The 25,133-nt window shown below is 32.1% G+C and overlaps 2 protein-coding genes across 5 annotated transcripts in view; one reads left to right on the plus strand and one right to left on the minus strand.

The window, feature by feature from the left end:
* Positions 1 to 936: 936 nt before the first annotated feature.
* LOC111612866 lies at positions 937 to 20,933 on the plus strand. Of its 2 annotated transcripts, none has more exons than XM_023354144.1 (8): positions 937 to 1,800; positions 6,352 to 6,456; positions 9,186 to 9,265; positions 12,974 to 13,087; positions 13,156 to 13,255; positions 13,334 to 13,502; positions 13,577 to 13,674; positions 20,804 to 20,933. In XM_023354144.1, the coding sequence occupies exons 2-8, from the start codon at positions 6,379 to 6,381 to the stop codon at positions 20,861 to 20,863; spliced, it is 699 nt and encodes a 232-aa protein (XP_023209912.1). In that variant the 5' UTR covers positions 937 to 1,800; positions 6,352 to 6,378; the 3' UTR covers positions 20,864 to 20,933. The 2 variants fall into 2 exon arrangements, with proteins under 2 accessions (XP_023209912.1, XP_023209911.1); XM_023354143.1 differs by lacking the exon at positions 937 to 1,800 and adding an exon at positions 6,151 to 6,192.
* Positions 20,934 to 20,940: 7 nt separating this feature from the next.
* LOC111612865 overlaps positions 20,941 to 25,133 on the minus strand; it is a 73,339-nt gene continuing 69,146 nt past the window's right edge. For 2 of the 3 annotated variants that reach the window (XM_023354141.1, XM_023354140.1), the window contains one exon: positions 20,942 to 24,643. In XM_023354141.1, the coding sequence (XP_023209909.1) occupies positions 22,095 to 24,643 (2,549 nt within the window). In that variant the 3' untranslated portion in view covers positions 20,942 to 22,094. Of the gene's footprint in view, positions 24,644 to 25,133 lie in introns of all 3 variants that reach the window. The other variant, XM_023354139.1, reaches the window with a different exon arrangement.

Consider the following 25,133-nt stretch of genomic DNA (forward strand, 5'->3'; position numbering starts at 1 on the left):
ATCTGGCAACAGCTCATCTTTTTCTTTTATAATCTCTTCAAACATAACAGTGTAATCGTTATTGTGATTAGATATATTAAACTATTTTCTTGGAATAATAACTTCGCTAAGTCCAACTGCCCAATTTCCTTGTAAATTAATAGGAGGACTCATTGTTACCATAAAACAAGACTGTGTATTCTTGGGAAACAAGTCCATACTGTAAAGTACTAGATTAGTTTTCCGACTTTCTACAACGATTATCGACACGACTGAGTGCCGGAAATAGCCGTTCCCTAACGGGTATTTTACGCAAATTTGCTTTAGTGTGCCAGGCCTGGACTTTAAGCGTGCACCGAATTAAATAATGACAAAGTTAGTCAAAAACAATCCAATATTTAATAAAAGTTCTAGTAATAAACTATATACAATATTTAGTAAAAATCAAATAACAATTTATTCAATGTAAATCAATAAGAATCAACCCGACAAAACTAAATTCAATCTATTTTCTAACTTAACTCTATTCCTCTTTGGAATTCAACGAAATGTCAAAGACTTAACTTATGTACAATAATTCTTATGAATTAAAGATCCTAATCATCACCTCAATATACTAGGAACCTTTTCCTCAACTCTCAAGACTTTCTCTAATCTTCGATCCACAAATCGAATAACTTCAAATGGCCTTGGAACCATTTTATCGCTATTGGACACCTCTTGTTCGCTGCTACGAAGTTCACTATGCTCGTTCCTAACAGAAGCTCACCTCGTCCATCTTCACTTGAGGTTCAGACTTTATACTGTGAGGTGACGTCACAATTCTGAATGCGATCACTCCCCTCATTTACATACTTATTTGCTAACAAACTTTTTTCTGTTTGTCTGGCAGTCTATTTNGATACTGCCACAATTTTTATAGGAATCATAACTATAGGAAACGGTTTTATAGGGGGATCTACTGTATTTTCGTTAGGTAAATTTAGCATATAAAGTAATTTTGACGCATGCTCTACTATAATGTGCAACTCATGTGCATCTTTTGCATTTACATCTACGGTTTGATTATCTTCATCAAAAATAAATTCTGCCAAATTAGAATTCGTTAACAAAAGTATGTTGCCGTTTATTGCATCAAACAATTTACTTTATCTTTAATAGAAACTAAAGACATCAAATATGATTTATCTGGCAGCGGCTCATCTTTTTCTTTTATAATCTCTTTGAACGTAACAATGTAATCGTTATTGTGATTAGATATATTAAAGCAATTTCTTGGGATAATAACTTCACTAAGTCCGACAGCCCAATTTCCATGTAAATTAATAGGAGGACTCGTTTTGACTATGAAATGAGACTGGGTATTTTCAGGAAACAAATCGATATTTGCATTACTTATCAATGTAACAAAAAAGTCTGACTGCATCATTTTGTTACCTTTTGTAATTCTTTGGTATAAAACCTTCCTTCTAGAATCTCGTTACTTGTGTCTTTTAATATGTATGTTGGAGGATGCGATAAAAATCGATCATGAATAATAAATATTTGTTTTGTCCACCCTGGCAGATATCCACGACTAAATGTTTTACATATTTTTGAAATTTGAACTAAATCACCAATATTAATTTGAAGGATAGGTTTGGTGGCACCAATATTAAATTTAAATTTACTTTTCTTTTTTATACCATATAGCCTATCAAAAATTGTACCATAATGCAAAAGACTAACTTCAGATGGAGCCATACCAATACTTCTGTGAAAACTATTATTATATCCTTTTACGATATCGTTTAATTTGTCGATATATTGATAAGAATTGCGGTAAGTAAATAATCTATATATTTTAGAGAGGTTGAGGCAGACGTTTTAAACGTGTAAACGTGTAGGACGGACGTTCGATGCCGCTTTCCCGTAAGCCTAGAAGTTTGACGATGGTGTTTGGAATGTTGAGCGTGATTCCACCGACTATCCAAACACCATTGTCAAACTTTTAGGCTTACAGGAAAGCGGCACCAAACGTCCAACCTACACATTTACACGTTTAAAACGTCTGCCTCAACCTCTCTTTTATTTCGTAAAGTTTTATTTAATCTCTCAACCACGGAAGCTTTGGTATCTGAATGCGTCGAATAATGATTAATTTTATATTTTTTAAACAAACTTTTTACTAACCTATTATAAAATTCGGTTCCTTTATCAGTTTGCAAATTTTTAGGAATATTTTGTTTAAAAATAATTTGAAAAGCTTCAAAAACAGACTTTAGTTTTTTATCCTTTATTGATACAACATAACAATATTTACTAAATACATCAATTACAGTTAATAAATATTTTATACCGCTATTATATCTAGAAAATTGCTTTAACACAATTAAATCAGCATGCCATAGGTCGTTAGGAAAAAAAGCTTTAGTTTTTCTTCGTGAGTATTTAACTCTTACTGGTTTATGAAGCGAATAAACCGGCTGAGAAGACAACCATTTTTCAACAACAGATCTTGGTAAATTAGAAGCCTTAGTTTGTTTACTCACTCCTCCAAATGATGCTGAAGATTTAGGATTATAATATATTGATTTCAAAAATTTCTCCATTCAGGACTCTTTTTCCTCTGGTAAAATATTCTCGGAGAAATTGAAGAAAAAATTTCTTTGGGTCTTTCAACAGGTGTTGGTTGATATCTTGGTTGTTCACCGATTTTGGGTAGAGTCGCCAAACTTTTGTTTCCAATCCACTCTTTAGGGATATTTATTTTTTTTAATACTTGCCAAAATTCATTAAAACCAACGGGTGATAATGGGGTTTTTCTATTTCTCATTAAATGAGATATTAAGTCAACCATATGACTTCCAACAATTGGGTTACCACCAATTGTTAGTTTACCTTTTACATTCCATCCGTAATGATTTTGTCTCAATCTATCGATTAAATGTGGAATATATTTTCGATAGAGCTGAGGGACAGATATAGTTATTTGTTTAACAATTGAATCCTTGCCGTTGTCATCGGGTTTTTCTTCAGGTTGAAAAGACGCTTCTTGTTTTTCGTCAGGTACAATGGATACTCTAACTGGTTCTTTCAGTGCGTGAACTGTTCTCTGATATCTCAAAATCAACTGACTTAATAATTTAACTTTACTATTGACGTATAAATTGGTACTCTCAAGTAATTCTTCAATATTATTACCAATTCTTATTTCAGGTTTCTGATATGCCATTAACAATTTGGGAGGGACTAGAGCCATTTGCTTTGCCATTAGATTCTTTTTCCTATTACTTTACCAATTAGTCCTCCTGCCATAGACAATAACGGCACCAGTAGAAGAGGAAGGAATACACCAGATTGATTAACCAAAATTTTTTTCTTGGTATTTAAAGGAACGTGTTTTTCACTTAATTTCCTGATTATTTTTTTATATTTTCGTAATTTATGAACATCAGCTGGTATATTACCCCTATGCAAATTATTGCATATTTTGCATAAAACTTTGACCTGATCGGGAGTAGCTTCTTTCAATATTGCTCTTCGTTGTGAAGGAGTAGTTTTAGCCAAAAGTGCCAGCATATGATAATTTTTCTGTACGTTCTTCATTTTAACGGTAAGTATATCCAAAAAATACCTTGTTCATCCGGAAAACACGAATTCCGCACTGAAAGTTTCTTGTCTGTTTTAGGGTGGAAATCCAATAACAAATAACCAAAATCTTTTTCTGTTGCTTTTTTATACACATCCATAAAAAAATTACATTTTCCTGCAAAAGCCTGCCACCCCAAACAACTTACTTGACTTTCGTTGCAATTATTTTTAAACAAAATCAAATAATGTGTATTTAAAGTTATATCTCTCATGATTCTATTTTTCGGAAACAGATTTTGCATTATCAGAATCACGCTTACATTATAATGGTGTGACTCTGTGGTAAACAAGAATGCAGTTTTTGAACTGAGTTCATGCATCAAATCATCAATTATTACTAAATCCCATCCTTGAATGGATTCAGGTAAACCATATGCGAATGTAATATCTTTTTTGTCACGAAAAAACAGTAAATATACAGAATTACACCATAAAATTTTTTTTAATGATTTTTCATAAATTTTACAGCGAATAATTTTTCTTACTAGTGTAGTCTTTCCACATTGTGATGGTCCTGCGATTATGCAGTTACTCAGATGCTTGAAATACATATCAATCAATCTTATGAACTTTAGTAAATTTATTGTTTTGATCCAGAATTTATCTCTCTAAACATTAATACATTCTTTTTATTCTTATAAACATAAACTTCGTTCATAACATCCGAACATTCCTCGGATGAGTAATATAATTTATTACTAACATCGCTAATTCTTCCATCCTCATCGATAATTATAAAACCGAATCTTCCATCTTTCCATATTTCTCTGTTAACTTTAAAATAACGCAAAACAATAGAAAAATTATCGGGAATATCAAAGCTAAAATTATTTACCGCAGCAATACAGCTATCCAATGACTTGTACAACCGAGGAGAAACAGAATAATTTTGGTCTCCGTCGCAGGTAATGAAAAAAACCATATACTTTCATGATGAATCCTAGCGTTGAAGTAAATTCTAACGTATCTTAAAATTTAATTTATATCAAAAACTGACCAATCACATTTCTTATGTAATTAATTCAAGTATTATAAACAGGTAAATAAAAATATAATTAATTTTTATGATTAGAATGTGTCAGGTAAATTTTAATAAAACAAAAACAATTTTCTTTTTGAATTATATACTCAACATATTATTTACTAATTTTTGAGATTAGAGTGGATCAAGATTTATATTGAATTACCTAGAAAAATTAATTTTGTGATTAGTGTGTAAACTACTACTACTGTTATGTTCTGAAAAGTATGTTATGATGTAAGTACACAAATCTGTGCTAAGCGAAAAAGGGCTAATACAAAACATCGGGTTAGGTTCCAAAAGTTAACAAAAGTATATTATTGTTTTTCATTATTAAGAGAAATATGTTTATTAAAGCAATCAATAATTTATTTCCAATTAATAATAACAATTATAATTAAAAGTACTGTATTAGGTATTAATATTAATTTTAGTTAAACAAAAAAGCAACCAAGCATTTTGCATTTCTTTCATAGTACTTCATGTAACCTTGAGTTGATCAATGTCAAAATTTCTCTACTGGTTGGTGACTGCTGCTTTAGATTATTATTTTTTTTTTTTTACAAAGTATTGCCATCATCTGAGCATTTTTGTTGAATATCAGCAACATTTTCACTTTTTTATTTTTACCATAAAAAATTTTTTATATATGACAATAAAAATATGTTATTAATCAAAAATTTGTTCTAGATGGTCAAGTTTGTTTAATCGAGAAATGAGCAATTTTTTCTAGAAGTTGTGTTTGAATACCAAATTGTTTGAGTTGGGAACAGTTCAAATACCAAGATACCACCATATTTCATTTGTCACTTTTATAGATGATTACTTACCTAGAATTAAAGGTTAATAACACTTATCGAAAAAATGTTTAAAAAACTTTACTAAATATGAAGATTAATCTATAAAACAAAACACAGTGACAGTCTTCAGGACTAAAGTCTGAAAGCAACAACAATGACACCTGGTTGATAATGCAAGTTTTTTCTTCCTTGTTTTGCTTTCATATCAATTTTCATTAAATCTGATGAAAGGCACAAAATAAATTGAAAATTTCAATATTCTAAAATCCATGGTCAAATTTGAAATAACATGCATGCTTACTTGAATAAAAAATATTGAATAATAGAGTTTGCACTTAAAAGTTGTGAAATTCTGTACTGAAGATTTCCCAAATTCTTGAACTGTGTTAGAGCGAAACCATGTTGTAGAAGTGTCGTGCTGTACGAGGGATACCTGTATCATGTATTTCTTTTGTCTTCCAAATATAAAAGCGTTTTAGCTAATAATTTTTTTAAAAATTGGTTGCCATTGAATTTCTACTGGCAAAAAAATATTACCTTGAAACTATCATTGTATGAAATATAATAACCCACAAAAAAGCAAGCTGGAGTGGAGATTGGAAATAGAACAGATGGTTAGATTATCATGTCATTTGATATATGACTCATTTGATTTGTTTCTTGACATGTGCAATATAATGAGGAGCTACTATAATTTAATTACAATTTATTAAAGATCAATACCACTTTTAAATGAAATTCTGTAATTTGTTTTGGATTGTAAGATGATTGAATTTATCAATTATGTTTTTAACTTTATCTAACTACTAAAATACTTAATTATATATTAAAATCATTGCGAAAATATTTTTATTTAATTGAAATGAAAGTATTTTAATATATAAGTATTAATATAAATTTTCTTTTTTCTCATTTTAGGAATATTCATCTATATGTATTGGAAATATGGCATATGATTGTGAAATTTGCTGCACACTACTTAAACGTCAGGGTCTATTATTTACTATAATTCCATTATTACAAGTGAGAGTTCAATTAATTTCAATTAACTAATCATTAATATTCAATTAAATTTCTAAATAAGATACAATCTACTTGATTGATGTTTAATGTAAAAATATCAAAAAGTCATTTCTACACAAAATTAACAACACAACTGACTATCATCATTACAGAAACCATAATGTCAATAGACAGCTATGTTGTTAATTTTGTAACATTACATGGTGACTAGTGTTTTTACATTTTATAACTGTCATTTCTATATAATGATCAAATGAAAAATTTTTTTGCAAAGATAAACTGATGACATACAATAACCCAGTTATCTATTTGGAGTTTAAAATGTTATACTTGAGTATAATAAATATAGACTCAAGTATTTGTATTTGAGATTTAAATATTTCTTACAGCCTAGCATATCAATAACAAGCATGGTCAGTTTATGCTCCCAGTCTACTTGTGATGAGAAAACTTTTTACTTGATCACTAAATATAATAATAATTATACATTAGTTGATTTGAAGATTTCAAGCTTTAGATCAGCAGTTGCCAACCTTTCTGACCTCATAGACAACTCTCAATTTTTAATCTTGCGGACCACTCATGAATTTTTTTTAAATGATACAAACATCTATGGAATAATGATCACAAAAATTCCATTTTACTTTATTAACATGAAATTCACTTGTTTAATTATAACAAATTAGTGTAAAGTTTGTTGTTGCATGTTTGAAATAAGTTTATGGATTCTTGGATCTTTTCCACAAAGGACACAATCACACTCACAACATTATTTATTGTTGATTATTTGTTGATTTATTGACATTATTATTTATTGATGACAGTCATTTTGTGTTTAGTTTTAGATTTGAATAAATAACCCACAATGAGTGAGAAGAAGCAACCAAGCATTTTACATTTATTTCGTAATACTTTGCATAACCTTGAGTTGATCAATATCCAAATTTCTCCACAGACCACTGGTTAGTGACTGCTGATTTAGATGAATTGTCTATATTGCATTTATTTTAAAGAAAATGGTCAGCTCATTGAAAAATCCTCACAAATTCATTTTATAATGTAACATAGCTATTTACATTTTAATAATTCATACCAGAACTCAATCTAATATAAATTAAAATTACCTTATTCCCAAGGTATGGAATATCTGTTACAAAACTGAGTGTTGTCAAGATATGCAGAAAAAGTTAAATTAAAATTCTTTCTGATACCAATAACCATTTTATTTGAAATCACTTTTACATTCATGTTACATTTCTTAAGAACAGTTGGAATCATCAGATTCATTACTGTTGTTGTCTGGTTGTGATGCATCTGTTGTTAAAGCATCCCTTCATCAGCATCCTCATAGTGCATTTTCTTCAAGTTTGCTAACAATAGAACTTTAGTAACAGCTTCATATAAGCATTTCAGAACTCACCATAAAACAGCAATTATATTTACCTAGTAATAAATATTCCTTAATTAAAAGTAAGTTCCAATTGATTGAAAAAATAAATGTTTTTTTTTTTTTTTTGTTTAATATCACTCCAAGGTGAAATGTTCTATCAGGGTGACAATATTGATTCCAGTAACTTGTCACATGCTAATGAGAACAAGTCTTTTTAGAATTTCCTGTTACTGGGGGGCAGTGAAATTGAGTTATGTCATCACCAGCAACTGATTGTGCTGTTTAGTCTACAGACAGTATGCAAGGGCAGACAATACATAAAATTTTGAAACAAACTTCTAGAACATTGTATGGACTATCAATAATGGCAGACTAAGCTGCGGGAATAGGATAATATATCAGTTCTAATTTTACAAATATCTTAATATATTGGTGAAATGAAAATTTTGTTGGTATTTCATGTTCTTAATATATATGTTACATTACAATTTTAATTTTCTGTCTCCTTTGTCATCCTTCAAACTGTTAATTTCATTAACTTCTTTTTAGTATGCTTAAAAAATAACTTGTAACTAAATCAAAATAATAGCAAATTGTCAAATTATTGAAAGTTTGGTTCTGATGTTCTTATTCATGTTGAAATGATGTAAAACTTGATCAACAGTTAATTCCAATAAAAGTTAAAATACCTTTATATACTGTATATTAATCTATTAATTAATTGTTTTAATTTTAAACTTAATATTTTGAAAATTTACTATTAAAAATTAAATAAATTTTAATTCCATAATTTAAAATTAGAAGCATTAATAATGTAGATTTTTGTTGCAGTCTAATGTAATTTATATTTGATTTAAAATTTAATATTTTCAGAAATAAATTGTTATTTAAAATATAATTTAAACCATAATACCAGCAGATACATTAATTCCTACCCTACTTCAACTTTTTGAAACCGTTTTTTGACACTGAAAGTATAATTTGCATAAACACATATAATATTAAGGATGTTATGATAACTGTCATATGTATAAAATAATATAGATAAAGATGTAAGAGTTATTTAGATGGTGTAATAAATTGTATAGTTATTTTTAGTTTCTTCTGTGTGCAGTGCCACAATAGCTTTAGAATATCCCAAACAACATTATCCATGTCCAAAGCAAGATTTGAATGCACAATCTAATAAAATAGAAGTAATATCTTGCATTATTTTTCTATCATCTAAGATGTTAAATTATTTATATTTGTTTATCAACAAATTACTATTATTTTTGATTTATCAGAAATAAAATTTTTTATGATATATTAATGTTTGGTTTTTTTTCATTTATTACAGTCATCCCATCAACAAATTGTAAGATCATGTTTATTTGTTCTTCAAAACTTCAGTAGATATCTTGATAAAAATGACATAGAGTAAGTTTCATTAACTTAATATTAATTTTATAAGTTACATAAATAATAATTTTATTATCTTTTTATTAAATGCAATAACAAATATACTTTATATTTTGTAATATTATTGTTAATATTATAAAATTGAAAGTATATTTGTTGTTGCAGATTATTATTGTTGTTGTCAATAATGGTTTATATTTTGTAATTCTATTAATAATTTATATTTTATAGTTCTGAGATATATCTACAGTTGGTAAATTTTTAATACATTTACATTGAGTTACGTGATGATGATAATGATAAGAACATTTTCCTTCTTATGCCTCTCAAATCATGAAATGAAATACACAATATATAGTATTAATTATTAACATTCACATCAATTCTGATGTCTTTGTTTACATAATTTTGGAAAAGTACTAATTAGAACTTGAATTCTGTATTAACCTAACATTGTTTTTTTGTGTTTTACAGGAAAAACTCCCACATAAAATTAAAAAAACATTTAATACACCAATTTATGAATTAAATTTCTAAAAAATTTTAACATATAACTTAATTTCCTTTACTGCATATTATTTAAAAACGAATTGTCTTTCAAATAAAAAAAAATCGCGACGGATCACGTGACACGCGCCGGTGTATTTAGCATAATGTCCTTGAGAACAGCTGTTTATAGCCATTAGCGGGATATTCTCATACAAATCGCAGGGGAAGACCGATTTCTAGACAGATGTGCATCAGTTACCGTAAACATTCAAATACGTCACGAAATTTTCGATCATGTATACACTATCAATAGGTGGGGACCGAAAAAATGGTCCAAAAATTAAACTTTTATTGGGTGTATAATTTTAAAATTTTCTGATGTCATAAACAACATCCAATAGAAAGTAAAATAAGCTTTGCCCGAGTTATATCGTCCATAGGCAGAACAGGAACGAATTTTGAAAATTGGACGAGTTATCTCGTCAATGGGCATACCGCGTGACTCACGCTTGACGAGTTATCTCGTCAATGGGCGTTAAGGGGTTAAAAAATTCGTTTTAAAAACCCTTATAATTGTACTTAAAAACATCTGCTTTTCATCATATTAGTAATGGCCATATAGCTGAGTCTCTTAAGGCATCAGCCTGCCACCCTGGGAGACTTGGAATAGAATCTGCACAAGAAACCCAGGAATTTTTCATGAGCAATCCTCATGAATGCATTGGGTCCTATTCCGCACCCCTTGGTTGCCCCCACAATGATCATGGAAAAAGGACCCAGAAATAGAGACTTTAAATGCCAAGAGAATATATAAAACATACCAGTTCTTATAACCTCTGTTATTTTTATGTAATATATGATAGTAATGTTAAAATAAACAACAAAAGCACACCGCAATAAGATGTACATCTGCCATAAACCAAAAATTGGTGCGTTAACTCAACTATACAGCTTTCACTAACATTTTTTAACCAACAGTTCTTCTTCAGGTGAAAAATGGACAAATGAAAGAAAAATTCGATGGAACAGTTCTTTTTGAAAGAGTTTTGAAATGGAATTCGGAGGAAACCCGTGCAAGCGTTGTCAATGTTGGGCATGTGCCTTCCTCAGAAGTAGAAAAAAATTCTGTCTTGTCATCCATCATATATAAGAGTTTGCCACGCCACTGATAAGGATAACTCATCTTTACTGTTAATACATTTACTGTGCAGGGTTGTTTTGTGTATATAAATTGTTTCCATTTGACGAGGCCAAGATCATCCACACCACGCACCAGCTACACCATTTGCGCTGGATGGAAGCGATTTATATACACAAAACAACCCTGAGCAGTAAATGTATTAACAGTAAAGATGAGTTATCCTTATCAGTGGCGTGGCAAACTCTTATATATGATGGATGACAAGACAGAATTTTTTTCTACTTCTGAGGAAGGCACATGCCCAACATTGACAACGCTTGCACGGGTTTCCTCCGAATTCCATTTCAAAACTCTTTCAAAAAGAACTGTTCCATCGAATTTTTCTTTCATTTGTCCGTTTTTCACCTGAAGAAGAACTGTTCAAAAACGTTAGTGAAAGCTGTATAGTTGAGTTAACGCACCGTTTTTTGGTTTATGGTGGATGTATGTCTGATAGTAATGTTTTCATTTGTTAAAAGTAGAGTTAATATATAATTAATTGCTGATAAAATAACTTAGTCACTTAGACATTGTATAGCATTTGAACTTATCTACTTATATAAGCCATTGATCCCACTGTTTGTATATCTGTCATCTGTCATGAAATGCCTAGAACGTGCACTAGGGGGTGTCCCTAGTGATGATTTTCAGCCATTATTTAAATTAATAGTATAATTTATTTATAATAGTATATACAGTAGAACCTCGATTATCCGGATCTCTANTTATTATTTATACCACGAAATGATATCGTTGCTGCTAGAACACCACAAGGGGCGTCCTGGGCTACTAGTTTTATATAGCACATACAAAAATTGTCTGAAAGATTAAACAATTCTTTATGTATAACAAGCAATTATTTATTATGACATTGTCACAATGCCGGGCTGCAATTTTAATCATATTTTTAATTTATTTAACTTAAAATATATCATCATCACCTCAAATTAGTAGTGGCTTGTTTCTGTACATCATACTTTTCCTTTAACAATAGTTGTGCTGATTGTCTATCTAACACCTTTCAGGAGAAAATTTTTGAATTGAAATACAAACTTCTGATGCAAACTAGAAGTCACATTTAGTTAATCAACTTCCTGTCCCCAAAATTTCCATATCTGGTCTTGTCTTTCATCTATCTAACTCTGTTCTCGAGGTTAAGGAAAGACAGAATGATAGTGGGAATTTATAATTTTAAAATTTTTTCAAATTGCAATCCAATAATTAAGAATTTGCTTACTCTACAATTATAACTGTCACCAATCTGTATGAACAGAAGTGGACAATGAATTGTTTTTTAGATAGTCATAAGGGTATTTTTAAATTATCTAAAATTATTTAAAATTTTAAAATTTGGTTACCTGAAAATCATCATATTTTAAGAGATTTGATTGCACTCTGAAAATAAAAGAAAATATTAGTCTTATGCTTTTTGAAAACCACAAGTCCAATTTTTTCTTCAAACATTTGTAAATAAATTCCTCATTTCAGAACCTTAAGAATATGAGTATCACAATATAGAATTCTTACATAAAGATCATTTTTGTGCTCATAAATCTTTAATTTGCCTCTTCCATAAAATATATATTTGAATATTTTCGTACAGAATGGTAGAATAATTATTAGATTTGAATTGCTGATTTATTATAGGACTTCATTGAAAAAGCATTTGTCTGCTACATAACATTATTGATTTTTTAGCTCTAAGAGAACATATAAGGGTATTGGAAACATCTGCAGTCACAAAAAGTGTAGATAAGAAAGAAATCTTATTTAACATCATCTTTATAATGCAAATTGTTCTTAAGAAAGGTATTTAGTAGACCAATTGATAATTATAAAAGCTATTTTTTGTAAGCTTTTGTATTCTCATACTCAGAATATCAATTTTGAAGGTTTTCTTTCTTTAATTCATTATACTTTTCTGATGTTATTAATATTTGTCTCATTTGTGCAATAATTGTTTAAGAAAATTTAAAGTAAAATCTCAGAAATCTCCAAAAAAATAAGTCATAACTGATTTTATATTAATTCCAATAATGTATTTTTAATATTTTTAGAAAACTGACTAACGAGGGCATTTTAACCATTATTTCAAAACTACTATTAAGTAAACTATCCAGTCAAAGTTTACTTCACGATATCTACAATATACTCTTTCATTTCACTGCACAGTAAGTAAAATTATCAATTTTATTACATAAGTTTTATAGTTATCAAAAATGTTTGCTACCTGTTATAGCATTGAGTCCTGCAAACAATATTTTCATAAAGAAGCCATTCATCTAATTGCTCTGAATCATTTGAAGTTCTTCTGTTTAGATCAGTTCAAAAATGTATCAGTAAGTAATTAACAAAAATTATTCATTTCTAAAAAATTATTATTTTCTTTAATCTAAACTACAAATTTACTTTTGTAGATTATTACCACAATTGTGAGAATCTTGGGAAATTTAACATCTTCTGATGATACTTTTTCTGTCGAAATTCTCAATCATAAATATTTTGAAGACTGTCTCTCTGAATTAATTACTTCTTCATTTCGTCATATCAGAAAAGAAATTTTATGGCTTTTACAGAATATTTTTGGTAAGCAAAATAGTCTTTAGACATATGTAATTATGACATAAAAGTAGAGTTCCATTCAAAGTTTATATTTCTAGCATCATGTAACAAAACGTTTCTATGGAGTAATATTAATGTGCCTTCGTTAATCAACACTCTTTTACTACTGCATCATAGGGATGATTCTGCAAACGAGGTGAGTTTTTGTATTTTTTTTTTTTTTTACATAAGTCCACTCTTAAATGTACGAGGATCATTCTAAAAGAAAAGAATGTTTTGATCTGACAAGCTGTGCAGTTCCCCCACCATCCGCCACTTCCCATGTTTTCACGCCAGTCTGATGCTAACACGAGCCACAACAATTGTTTACTGTTTACAGTGTGACTTTGAAATATGTGACAAAATTAAAGATCCCACCAAGTGTGAGGCTCGTAGTGTAATATGCTTTTTGAATGCGAAAAAAGTCTGCCCTATTGAAATTTACAGACAGATAACTGAGGTTTATGGTAATGTGATGAACGAAGCTTCAGTTCAAATGGCAGGGATTGTTGTCCAGAGGTATTGTGCTTCTTCAGGATAATGCACATCCGCATGCTGCTGCATTGACAAAGAACTTACTTCAGCAGTTTAAGTGGGAAGTTTTTGAACATCCTTCTTATAACCTGGACTAGGCTCCAAGTGATTACATCTTTTCCCAAAATTGAAGGACATTTTAACCGGGAATCACTATGGAAGTGACAATGAACTGAAAGAGGCCATTAATGACTGATTCAAGAACTTGGCGGTAACTGAGTGTGCAGAAGGCATAGCAAAGCTAATGATACACTATGATAAATGTTTAAATTTGTATGGCAACTATTTGGAAATATAGCTAAGGTATCATGTGTGTTGTAAAATAAGTTTTGCTTCATTATCTTAAATAAAAGTATCTAGAGAAACAAACATTCTTTACTTTTAGAATGACCCTCGTATATATGATATGGTGTGCATATGAGAGGACTTCAATTAATATGCAATTATTGTCATTATTTGTAGGATCATTAATAGAGACAAAATCAAATATATTTAATTAGTGTATCATATATGCATAAGGTGACAATTTTCACATGTAACTGCCATTCCCCAAATTTGTTGATTCTGAAAAATCCTATAATATAGCTTCTGTGCACATGCCAAATTTCAATGTCATATGTTATTTTGATTACAGAACAGTATACATGCTCCTTCTCCTATAGAAACCCTTATTAAACTTTATGGTGGCATAGGCTAATGTGAATGAGTTCAGCTGAAAATAAATGATGAGAGGCTAAGGTGTTTCTCAGAAGGGCCAGAAAATTATTATTTTTCTGACACAAAATAAAGTCATGAAAATGTTTAAATTGTTGTAAGATCATAGTGACTTGCAGACCATGTCAAATGTCATGCCTGTATCTTGCAGCAATCATGAGAAACCTCCATGACATCATTTGATGATAATTTTCCACTCTGCTGTCATCTTATGCATGTGACAAGGAAAAATTGGATGTGATCACATGTTTAAGGCAGTCGTTTTTTTAGGGTCTTTGAAAGCAAAAAATTTTTGACTAAAATTTTTACAGTAAAGATGGATAGCATGTGGATATCATGGAAGCACTGCTAAGTAAGTTATTTTGGTGAAAAATGCCTATGAAACTAGTATGTGTGGAAAATTGCAGCTACTGCATATGATCCAGGGCTGTGGAGTCGTGTAAAAATCTACTGACTCCGACCAGAGGCGGATTTGTTACCGAAAGAAACCTGGAAATTCTGATGTCATCACGTGACCTCAGAATAAAAGATTCAATAAATAGAGTTCTAATAAAGATAGAGCATAGAAACTTTTTATTCCAAAGCTAAAAGCTTTTGGATTGTTACCATGTTTTGTTTTTATAGGTTAAAGTTTAAATAAACATTTTTATATAAGTGTTATTAAACTTTTTTAACTGCAGGTAAATAATTATTCATAAAAATGATGAAGGAAATACAGTTGTATCTCAGTACTCTAACAATTTGGTATTCAAGCACAAATTCTGTAAAAAATCACTTGGTACTTGACTGAACAAATTATCTATTAATAATCTTCTATGGATGATAAAAATATAAAAAAATGAAGAAAATCTTGACCAGAAATATCAGCCAGATATTGGCAAGTTTCGTTTGAATCGGAGAGGACAAAAACAAAAAGTTTTCCTTGTCCAAATAATAGGACCCATTTCTCAAGCGTTTCCAAAAATGGGCCTCTGAAATACAGTTGTCAACTGAAGAGACTTCCATCTGGCAGTAGTCGAAAACAAGATCGACTGTACAGAGCCAAGTTTTATGAAATAATAAAGATACATAAGAACTCCAGAGTACGGTACAAGATTGATGAAGAGGCTGCATCTGGAGGTCATATAGTTATTTGCTTGCCTTCCTTTCATTGCAAATTTAATCCCATTGAATTAATGTGGGCTTGGTTAAAAGAATACGTTGTTTGACATAACACCACATACAAATCTATAAGTGACGTAATTAATACATCACCAAGCAACTCTTCAGAAAGTGATGATGATGATCCTGTTCCACTATCGGATTGCTAGAAAAATTAACCCATTAGATATTTCATGATTTGTCATATTTCCAAAAATTTCCATTTTTGGCAGGAAAAGTGAAGAGTATTTGTGGTGAAAAATCATTATTTTAATTTTGTTTAAAATTAAGAACAGTAATTTGCTATCATACATGAACATATTTTAGAGTGATGACAAATTAAGTTCTTCAGATAGTCATTACACAGAATGCATTATGGGTCCCAACCCCTCTTCAGCTGCAGACTATTGTGTAAGATGACTCATGCTAAATTTTTTATAATAAGAACGAAAGTTTTAAGCTTAGTCTGTTTAAATATAAAAATAACCACTTAACAAAACCAATAACCGGTATTATATAATTGTAAAATGAACTGCAAACGTTTTCGGTTCCTTCCCTAGGACCTTTATCAAGCAGCAATTTGTCTTTTTGCTGCTTGATAAAGGTCCTAGGGAAGGAACCGAAAACGTTTGCAGTTCATTTTACAATTATATAATACCGGTTATTGGTTTTGTTAAGTGGTTATTTTTATATTAATCCGGTATTTGAAGATTCTTTGTCTTAGTCTGTTTTTAATGTTCCACTGCAACAACATTTAAAAAATTTAATTTCTTCTAAACTCTTCTATCTATGGTTCAAAACAATCTTGAGAAGTGGCAGCCAGAAAGGTGTATTAATGTACATTATTTTTGAGGCCATTTTTTGCACTTGAAGGGGCCTGACACAAAAATCAAGTTCATTTTCTTCGGATACAAACAAAATACATTAGTTATTGAAATATTTTGTGTTCAAGTTAGATGATTTTTCTTGTTAAAAATTGCTATATTGGAGCTTACTAACTTAATTGATAAATTATATGAAATTCACGATTAATTCTGTGTACATTATTGACAATACAAATTAACATCTAATCAGAGTTTTACTGTATTTTATCTGGATTGCCCTTCAACCATAAAATAAATTGTGTTACTTATGTGCAAATATAAACACAAATGAACAGGGTGTTTGGGATAGAAACAAATGACTATTTTAATAAAAAATCCTTTAGTACAGACATTCCAAGATTTGAATTATTTGAATATTTGGAGTTTTACTGTAATTTGGTCATCTCATTGATATATTTTTAAAAATAGTTTACTTAGTGTGACAACTGTATTAAGGAGACATTGATGATGTAAAAATATAGGATTGAAAACTGTTAAATCAACCAACCTAAAAACCAGATGAAGAGTTACAAACCCAAAGGCAGAATTTGCACTCATCAGGATTATCAGTTGTTTTCTTTGGATTGACAGATTCTTTGGTATTGTAGTCATAAATTTTTAGTATGTATAAATGGCAGGCTAGATTCCAAATCATGGCTGACATCTGACAAAAATATGTCCATCTTTTATAGTGGCTTCAGCATTGTTATTCAGTCACCAAATGGGGAGGGTCATTCGTATGAGTTCCATTTTTACAGCTGTTGGAATGGCTAAGTTTGATAAAAGTACAGAATCATCAAGAAATTGTATTCTGAGATAACTTGTCAAAGTTATTTCAAATAAGAATATATTATTCAACAACATTGATATTGGATTATTGATGTATGCACACAAATAAAAGTAACAATATCTATTTTAATGAGAGAGGTATAAAAAAAGAAGTTAATTTTGAAAGTGATTTTTGAAATCGGGAAGATGTTTTTATCCTATGAGAATCACCTATTGTGCAAGGATATAGATACATCTTTGTGTAATGATATACATAGAATGATTTTCATTGATGCATGTGCTATTGTCTAACGTAATTTGAACATTGGCAGATATATCAGGATAGGAATCTGGGCCCGGATTCATGAAAGCATTGTATTGCAACTTATCTTATGACAAAATTTGTCATAACCAGGCATCATTGTATACAACAGAGTGGGTTCTCTTAAGTCAAGACAAAGACAGTTCAGGTAACCGATGAATATTTAGCTTTCTCAAAAATTTATAGAAGATATTTTAACAGAATTAAACTGATACTAACGACACTTTCGTCAATCTGGGCCCTGGACTGTGTTTTAATTCCCCAGGATGTCAAAAGCAGTTCTTTTAAGCCAAATAAGACTTAAATAAGACATGGTAAAAATAAAAAGTTGCATCACTTCTTTTTGGTCATTAACAAATCAGTGAAGGTAGATCCCTACTTTGATTATAAGTTATCTGATGTTTAAATAACAAGTACAGTAATTTTTGTTATTCAAAGGGATCACAGCAAAGTTCAGTCTCAGCTGCTTGTTTTACTTCATTATGATGTTAAGAGTTTCAATGTTAAGTAAATACCATATTATATCAAGTATCTGTGCATTTAGCAATGTCTGAAAACTGATGAGACACAACATGAAATTTTCTTGCAGATTTTTGACATACAGCCATTGTGATCAATGCTTTATGTCAGATGCTTAATTTTCCATAATCTGTTAGGCTGTGTACACATTAGGCGTTTTTAAACATGCATTTTGGTAATGCATATTTTAAAGAATCAAGAGTTCTGCATAGGCATACATACTCAAAGGTGCGTTGATAGATTTTTTGTTAAAATGCACGTTTTACGGGCGTCAGCCGTGCATTTTGAGATATATGTGCTGCCATGTTGTTGTACATTCGATTGCGCACTTTCGGGTAGAGTGGACGTACATTGGCCGAACTGGAGAATGATCATTTCGATACTGATCTATTTATTGATGAAATCTAAAGAAGACCAGCCATCGTCAAATGATTTTATAGATATTCTAAAATAATTTTAAAATTTTGGTTCATATTATCTTAGTTTTGGATACGTCAGAAACATTCCATGCGTCAGTCTATCTCGTAATATTGGGTGCACCCAAAATTCTCTGTCTTCGTCGCTATAAAAGACGATGGCAGAGGCAAAGAGAATTTTGGAGGAGGCACACACAAGCAATTACTTTCACGTCCATTTCCAAACTGAGCCAGTGCTAACGCTCCACTAAACGGTCGTTGAACGCCGAGCTAATGCGCGTTTAACGCAATGCAAAATGCCTAATGTGTACAACCCTTAGTCTCTGTGAGCAGAACAAAAAATGACCAGAATGCATTTCAGAATTATTGATGTACTATATAATGCATCATGCAAGCAATTTTATCACACACACATCAAGGAAGAACAGAATATGGGTATTGGCTTGGGCAAGAAATAGCCTGGCAGCTCTATGCTTTGAGTGTGTCATCACAAGCAATTATAATTCACTACAATCAGGCGGATCTACATAGGGACTAATAGGGCTCAAGTCCTTTACCCACAAAAATTGAATTATCATCATAAATTTTTAATAAGTGCTCATTGTTAATGAAAAAATATCATATAGTAAAAAATAAAATAATAGTTAATACAGGTATACCTCGCCTTACGTCAGTAATTGGTTCCAGGAGTTGCGACTTAAGTTGAATTTGTCTCCGAATTTACTCGTCACTAGGATAAACCACAAATAACCGTTCCCAGTTCTGTATTTTTAATAATATGTGGTTAATAAGAATCTATTTTAAGCTTACAAACAAATTACTTTTTTCTGTACTATATTAAAAACTAAAATTTATCTAAATATATGAATTCATGTATGTACAGTACATCGCAGACTCTTTATTTGTGAATATGGTTTGCTCTAAGACATTATAAAATAAGATGATTTTGTAAGGTTAAATAACAAATACAGTTATTAAAATTATCTTGTGACAGTAGAAAATAAACTAATTTATATTAAATTTACCAATATCGAGTGGCGCTGATGATGACGACGACGCCAAACGGTAGATATTGGAACTACTGTGGAAAACACCAATATTAAGCACTTAAAGACCACTAAATAAGATGACAACACAGAAACACAGATGTTTTCATGTTTCGTTCTCTAGGATTTATATTAACATTTACTGTAAATGTACATATTTTAATATGATTTTATGTGCTTTAACGCTTTTCTAGTGATATTACGACTCCAATATTTGTGACGGATGGACGTAAAGTCGAATAAAATGACAAACTTTATTTTTATTTTTCCATATAATTTTTGGCAAACGATGTATAATTGAGAACGATGTAATTCGAGGTATACCTGTACTATAAATTATCATTATAATTTGTATTAGCAAAATATGGGGCTCCACTGGAATTCAATAAGCCCCGAAAAACCTAGATCCGTCCCCTCGCTATGATGTCTAGAAGCAAGTAGAGTTTTGTATAATTGTACATCACTAATAGTTCCTACAAACATAATTAAATTAGTTTTGCCATTCTTATGCATATTTACTCACTTACCTTGAATTCTTTAAACTGAAAACAATCTTAATGCATTGTGGTCACTTTTTTAACAGTCACAATACAAACTTCTTGGTAGCATTCTCTTTATGGCTTTACAGAAACATCCATAATGTATATATTCCAGACAATCAAATATTCTTCGACACATTCTGCTCAAAACATTTAAGATCAAACACTTGGCAGTTTGTATTTTGGAATGATGGAACAAAATGACCAACAAACATTTTAAAGTGTAAATTTGTCAGCCATTTTGTTTCGGTTATCAATATGTGCAGCAAGGTAATCTTGATCCTTTGTAGGAAAAGAATAATGGCTAGGTCAAAACTTGACTACTGTAATAAATGTGGCACTACTTGTTTCCTACATTAGAAATATTTTTGATTTAAGATGTTTGTCTTTTCCTATTTACAGTAGCAATTTTTTCTTTATTTCAGGCTCTCTATATCCTGCAAGATTTATCTGACCCAAACCCATGCCGTTCGTCTGTCCTTTGAAAAGAAATAATAATTTGTACATAAATTAAATTGTAAAGTGAGCACTTTTGTTATATAAAAAAGAATTTACGGCAAAAAATTCTATGGAAACCTTTATTTTCATGCATAATCACCTGTATCGTGCAGTATATTTGACACTGCCGAATTATGTCGACGACAAAGGCATTTTTAACGGGTCGGCAAGACTCGGGCATCCCGTGCCACGTATTTACAATTGTACTCGAACGAAAGATGCTTTTGTTTTTAAGGCAACATGTAACCGATTCCGGTCGTCTTCTCCGGAGAGTCTAGATAGACACTCTGTGGGACATCGCCCGCCGGAGCTCGGGTCCGTTTTCGGCACTAATAAAGAAACTAGTGGGATTCTAAGATTATTTCCTTTAAACTTAGAAGCCCGGCATTTTAAAGTAAACCGATGCAGCGTGTTTTCAGTTATGACGAAGCTTGATGCGCGTAGGCATTTTTTGACGTACATCGTGTCCAATTTCCAGCTGCCAGTTAACTGATAGACCGGTGTTTGGAATAGAGTTTATATAACAGAGACTGCTTCCCCTACGGACTAGATTCATTTATTATGTAGAATGGCTGGTCCCTCGTTTCTAAGGCTACAAAAACTGGACTGCTCTGGCAAACGGCTAAGTTTTGTACGAGAGTGGAGGAACAAAGGTCGCAGCCGAAAATTGCACACGCTTCCGGCAAAAACTTCAACTAAAAATGGCAGTGGCACTGTCATCCGACGACTGGCAAAAATTACTTCTGTACACATGCTGTACAAGTAGAGAATTGCTAACCCGGAATCACATATAAAAATTACATTTATTAAATAGTATGTTTTTTTTACATAATTAAAATAAAGTATACAGAAATCGTGTAGATGGTAACCATTTGATTTTTTTCATATACAAAACAAGAAGGTCAGTCAGCAATAATCTGTTGTACGAGAAGACAATGCCACTGTCCAATTGCTTGTGCGTGTCAATAGAGTAACGCGTTACAGTCTTTTAATGGCAACTGGAAAGTTATCCTATACACGAAGTTTAGGTGAAACAAGGAACATTGCTTTTCTTTATATATTTCTGGCCAAAAAAGATATTGTCAACATTATTACCTTAACACATGCTAGGCATTTCTTATATCAAATTAACCACCACTTGCAACGGAATAGTGAAGCAGTGGATAGATAACAAGCCAACGTGACATTCTTTAAATTCTAAATATTTATCCATTTACATCACATGGTATTGTATAGGGGATTAGCGTGCCTCTGTTTGGCCGAAAGTTTTGTTAGGGGGTGATTCTTTCCCTGCTGTTTTCGCACTTTTCTGGGTGGACCGGGCGGTGGAGGTGGAGGCGGAACCGAAACGGGGATGGATTTTAATGGGGGCGGCGATCCCACGGGTGAAAGCATCTTAATGTCTTCTAGGTTAGACACGTTCTCGCTAGAAGTGGTTCGAGTCAATTGCCGAGTGATCTGCATCATGCTCTTCTGGAGACCGTTTGAGGAGAGCGATCTCGGCAGTTTTGGAAGATTTTGTATGTTGGCCAGCATCTCAGGAAAGAGTCTGGAGTTTGGCAAGACCGTCCGATTGCATGGCCGACCCGAGTGGCCCCAGAGGGGGATTTTTAACCGTTCTAAATCCAAACTAGCCTTCCGGTGAGGAGCGGGAGGAGGTGGCAACTGTTTATCTTCAGCTTGCACCCTATCCGAACTGTTTATGTGATATTTGTGTGTACTTACAAATGTAGGTTTCGAATTAAGTTTTGCATCGCAACCCACCGTACATAGCCTGGACCTGCAGTCTATGGTGGGCGATGACGGAGTACTGGTGGATATACGTTCACATGGATCTTCTCCTTTGGGTACTGCGTCTATTTCTTCCCCATCTTTATTCAGTATGACGATCCGCTCTCTCTTGTGGGAAGAGGATCCAGACTTGGCTTCTAATTCTTTTGTCAGACGTTTTACCATTCCTGAATCTTTCTCTTCCGTTTCCAAAGACTGAATCCCACTGACTAGACTCTTCCCATATTCTTTGATTAATTTCATTTGTTCTTTACTTGTTTTATATTCCTCTCCGGTCATTGACTTCACATGCAAATTTTCTAACAGTTCTTTTTGTTGCTTAACAGTTCCCGGTAAAGGATTATCGGTCAATCCTTTATCCGTTCTTTGATTTGTACTGTAATTATTATTTATATTAATGTTACTAAATTCCAATATATCTACATCGGATTGCAATTTAGTATTAGTTTTACCTGCCAGAGAGACGCTACATCTCTCCGACGGTAGGGACCGAATGGCACTGTTAAGAATTTCTTGTGTTCCACAGATCACGTCGTTGACCGCTTCGACGACCGACGGCGAACTGACACTGTGAATAATTCCGGTTCTGTTATTTGGTTCCGGCGATGTAACTCTTCCCTTGGGAGTCTTAAAAGGCCTGGGGCCTGCCAGAGCCGGTAACGGATAATATTTACCACCGTACAAAGAAGAAGGTCTGTGTTCGCTACGTAAACTGTTCGATCTCTGAACGCACTTAATGGTTTCGTCTGTCTCCGAACAGACTTCGGGGGGTGTTGATGGCGTGGACTGAGAAAGCATGGGAAAACTCAAGTCACAAGTCTTTTTCATATTCTGTTCTTCTAACTGCTGCTTTGTTCTTAGAACAGTTCCTGGAGTCCACGGTATAGCTTCCTTGTTATAGATTTCATTCTGAGGTGAACAGTTATCGGTGGATAAAGTAATCTGTGATGTTTCTATATACTTTGTTTGGGAAACAATACTAACTGGTTCGCTGCGAGTACATTTACTCGGTACAGTTTCTTGCATAAGAGGGTACTGTACTGACATCTGGGAAATTTGATGTGGAACGTGGCACGTATTTAGCGTAGTTTTTGTTTCTCCACTATAACAGAATGAGTCAGAGTGATTGACATTAGAAACTGGTGCTTCGACAACACTACTATTTTTCTTTAATATGTTTGCAGCCAAATGACTAGAATGCTTGGATGCATGAATGTTCATGTCTTGATTTATCTCTAAAGCATTTGATTTAACTGGATTGCTAATAGGGACGAAAGAGTTTTGCGTTAAATTGTCAGGAGCAGCACTGTCTAATTGATCGGGATTCTTTTCCAGGAAAGAATGTATTAAGGACGAACTCGGTAAGTTTTCTTTTGCATCGGACCGATTTTCGTCCTGCCGTTGGCCACTTTCTGGTTCGGAGATCCGAGAGGTATCATCCGTCGGAATGGACTTTTCGCCACCGCCGTCAGGCCAGGGACCCGGTTTGATCAGCACGGCCTGATGTTTGGCAATGGGCGGTTTCGTCTGAGACACTATCGGTTCCACACCCTGGACATCCTGTTCCAAACTATTTTCGACCCTCTTCATGGTCAGTCCCTCATCCACCGGAGAAGGCGTTCCAGGTTTAGAATTTCCACATTCAAAATGATTGGCCAGATTTAACACCAGACCACATTTGTTGATGGGTTCCGGTTTAAGTACTTTTGAAACAGCTGGAAGAGTGTGCACCTGCGACTCCAATTTGTTAATTCTGTCTTTGATGGAAGATACCCTGTGGATTCCTCCATCTGCTCCAGGTGTTATGTCATTTTCCACTCCGAGAGCCAACTCTGTGACGTCAGAGTCAGACTTTGGAGAACTCCGCAGGCACTCTTCGGCACCTGTTGTCTTGTTCTCTGCATTGTTATAAAATTCCAAATCCGTACCATATCTTCTCGCATATCTTTCTTTTCTGTTGCCTTTATAATAATCATCTAAAATAAAAAAGAAATAAATATCAGTCATATGATTATAGATGTCAACTGTATTAAATGTTAATGTCAAAATAAGACTATTCTGCCATATCAAAAAAAGAACAAGTGAGAATTTTTTTAAGGACTAACAGATTGATTACAAAAATCATCTCATCTTTTAATTACCTAAAACGACCTAAATGATACATTTAATTGTTTAACCATAACTGAAAAATACACATAACATACAAATGTATTTACATTTTAAAATGACATCAAAATCAAGCACTAGCAGAGTCGACTAAATTACGCTAATATTTTTTGCGAAATGAATTTTTGGTTTAAAAATCTACTAGGCTATTGACAATTATCAATTTTGAAATAATCTGAAAGTGAATAAATGATGATCCTTTTTTTTAAACAATGTTACAGAATACAAACTTTTGACGACCGACATTTCGCTGTAGGCTACTTGGTTGTCAAAATTAAAACTTCCCTTAAAAACACAAGT

Source organism: Centruroides sculpturatus, unplaced genomic scaffold, assembly GCF_000671375.1.
Source record: "Centruroides sculpturatus isolate CEXI.00-Female unplaced genomic scaffold, Cexi_2.0 scaffold1803, whole genome shotgun sequence".
Classification (NCBI taxonomy): Eukaryota; Metazoa; Arthropoda; class Arachnida; order Scorpiones; family Buthidae; genus Centruroides; species Centruroides sculpturatus.

Bases quoted from the DNA above. Each gene is read 5' to 3' on its own strand.
- LOC111612866 (XM_023354143.1), top strand. From the start codon at position 6,166: ATGAAATTCTGTAATTTGTTTTGGATT. The intron at 6,193-6,351 runs GTAAGATGATTG...TTCTCATTTTAG, and splicing joins TCTGTAATTTGTTTTGGATT to GAATATTCATCTATATGTAT. The intron at 13,675-20,803 runs GTGAGTTTTTGT...TCTTTATTTCAG, and splicing joins GGGATGATTCTGCAAACGAG to GCTCTCTATATCCTGCAAGA.